Source organism: Colobus angolensis, unplaced genomic scaffold, assembly GCF_000951035.1.
Source record: "Colobus angolensis palliatus isolate OR3802 unplaced genomic scaffold, Cang.pa_1.0 Scaffold21, whole genome shotgun sequence".
Lineage (NCBI taxonomy): Eukaryota > Metazoa > Chordata > Mammalia > Primates > Cercopithecidae > Colobus > Colobus angolensis.
The window spans coordinates 7,641,218-7,643,673 of NW_012115266.1; the positions used below are offsets into that span (position 1 = coordinate 7,641,218).

The 2,456-nt window shown below is 42.6% G+C and overlaps 1 protein-coding gene across 2 annotated transcripts in view; it reads right to left on the minus strand.

Moving 5' to 3' along the window:
• The window catches only part of ASRGL1 (asparaginase like 1), a 52,739-nt gene that overhangs the window by 23,904 nt on the left and 26,379 nt on the right, over positions 1–2,456 (minus strand). For both annotated transcript variants that reach the window (XM_011942704.1, XM_011942703.1), the window contains 2 exons: positions 2,014–2,156; positions 1,334–1,491 (listed from right to left, as the gene is read on the minus strand). In XM_011942704.1, coding sequence (XP_011798094.1) covers positions 1,334–1,491; positions 2,014–2,156 — 301 coding nt within the window. The remainder of the gene's footprint in view (positions 1–1,333; positions 1,492–2,013; positions 2,157–2,456) is intronic.

Consider the following 2,456-nt stretch of genomic DNA (forward strand, 5'->3'; position numbering starts at 1 on the left):
AGGAGATCGAGACCATCCTGGCTAACACAGTGAAACCCCTTCTCTACTACAACAAACAAACAAACAAATAAATAAATTAGCCGGGTGCAGTGGTGTGCGCCTGTAGTCCCAGCTACTCAGGAGGCTGAGGTAGGAGAATCGCTTGAGCCTGGGAGGCAGAGGTTGCAGTGAGCCGAGATCAGGTCACTGTACTCCAGTCTGGGCAACAGAGGGAGACTCAGTCTCAAACAAACAAAAAAACATAACACAACAAAAGAATTGTAGATAACCAGGTATTTGCCAAACTTTCATATTTTAATAACTCCCAAATAATGTGAGCCACAGGTAAGACTGACTGTTGTGGGAAGTCAGGGACCCTGAATGGAGGGACCGGCTGAAGCCATGGCAAGAATAACATCAATTGTGAAGATTTCATGGACATTTATCACTTCCTCAGTCAGTACTCTTATAATTTCCTATGCCTGTCTTTACTTTAATCTCTTAATCCCGTCGTCTTCGTAAGCTGAGGATGTATGTTGCCTCAGGACCTGTGATGACTGCGTTAACTGCACAAATTGTTCGTAAAGCATGTGTGTTTGAACAATATGAAATCTGGGCACCTTAAGAACAGGATAACAGTGATTTTCAGGGGACAAGGGAGATAACCTTAAAGTCTGGCTGCCTGTAGGCCGGGCAGGACAGAGCCATATTTCTCTTATTACTGAAAATGGGTAAGATAAATATCACTGAATTCTTTCCCCAGTAAGGAATATTAATAATTAACAGCCCTGGGAAAAGAATGCATTCTCGGGGCGGGGGCCTCTAAAATGGCCACTCTGGGGGTGTCTGCCTTATGCACTTACAGATAAGAGATGAAACATGCCCTGGCCTCCTGCAGCACCCCCAGGCTTGCTAGGATTAGGAAATTCCAGCCTGGCGAATTCTAGTCAGACTGGTTCTCTGCTCTTGAACCCTGTTAAGATGTTTATCGATGACAACGTGTGCACAGCAGGACACGGAAGTTCATTAGTAATTCTAGTTTTGCCCTGACCTTGTGATCTCGCCCGGACCTTCTGCCTTGTGATCTTTTGTTGCCCTTGAAGCATGTGATCTCTGTGACCCACACCCTATTTGTACACTCCCTCCCCTTTGAAAACTGCTAATAAAAACTTGCTGGTTTTATGGCTCAGGGGGCATCACGGAACCTGCTGACATGTGATGTCTCTCCCAGACACCCAGCTTTAAAATTTCTCTTTTGTACTCTTTCCCTTTATTTCTCAGACCGGCCAACACTTAGGGAAATAGAAAAGAAACTACATTGAATTATTGGGGGTGGGTTCCCCTGATAACTTACTTTTGACAATCTGTTTTCTGAGCATCTTTTTCGTGCTTCTCTTTTTCCAGGCGCTTTTTGTTTTTCTCTGTTACCAGTTTTTCTCCAGGAATCTCTGGAACCCCCATAGCTGCTGCAAACTGTGCTGCACCTTGGTCAGTGAGAAAGCAATGAGGTGTCTGAGGCCAGAAAGAAAAGAGAAAATGATTGTTTTTTTGAAAATTTTAAATCTTTTAAACTGTTCCAACTGTGTTGAAATAATTACTTCTCTCTGGGTGCAAAGGATCAAAAATACAAATTCCAGTGGTTTGCTTTTCTGTATGCTGAAAAAAGCCTGACTGAGTTTTTGCATTAAAAAAGAAAAGACCCCAATTGATGGAACATTACTAGAGATGCGATTTACATATTACATTAAATTTAGATAATTCAATCCATCTTTAACACATGCTATTAAATAGCTGGTCTGGTCAGTTTGTATGTGGTATGAAGACAATACAGGAAGATAAAGTAATCACTCACTGGTCAAGTGATTCTTAGTCAATAATCTTGGCTCATGTGAGAAACTCAAATACACTGCTTCTCTGTTGTATATATATTTTAGGAGAACAGTGATCTCAAGTATTTCCACACAGTTGGAGCCCTTATTACTGAAGTACAGTGATAACAATTCATTAGGAAAAGGCTGCTTTAGTCACATATACCTTTTCCATGACAAGCCGAGCGAGTTTAATGGGATTTGCTATACACCGGACTGCGGACACTGCTCCTACTGACAGGTCTTTTCCATCCATGATACTAGCATCCATTTCAACCTCACCATTTGTGTTCAAGACAGACCCACAACCTAAAACCAAAAAGAAGTTGAAAAGCAGGAATTAAGAATTTAGAAATGGCTCCAGATTTTCCTCTACTTTGCCCCCTTTAATCCATCCTCTATTCCATTGCCAGAGGAACATTTTTTTTTTTTAAGAGAGAAATCTTGGCTGGGCACCGTGGCTCATGCCTGTAATCTCAGCACTCTGGGAGGCCGAGGTGGGCAGATCACGAGGTCAGGAGATCGAGACCATCCTGGCTAACACGTGAAACCCCATCTCTACTGAAAATCCAAAAAATTAGCTGGGCATGGTGGCCCGCACCTGTAGTC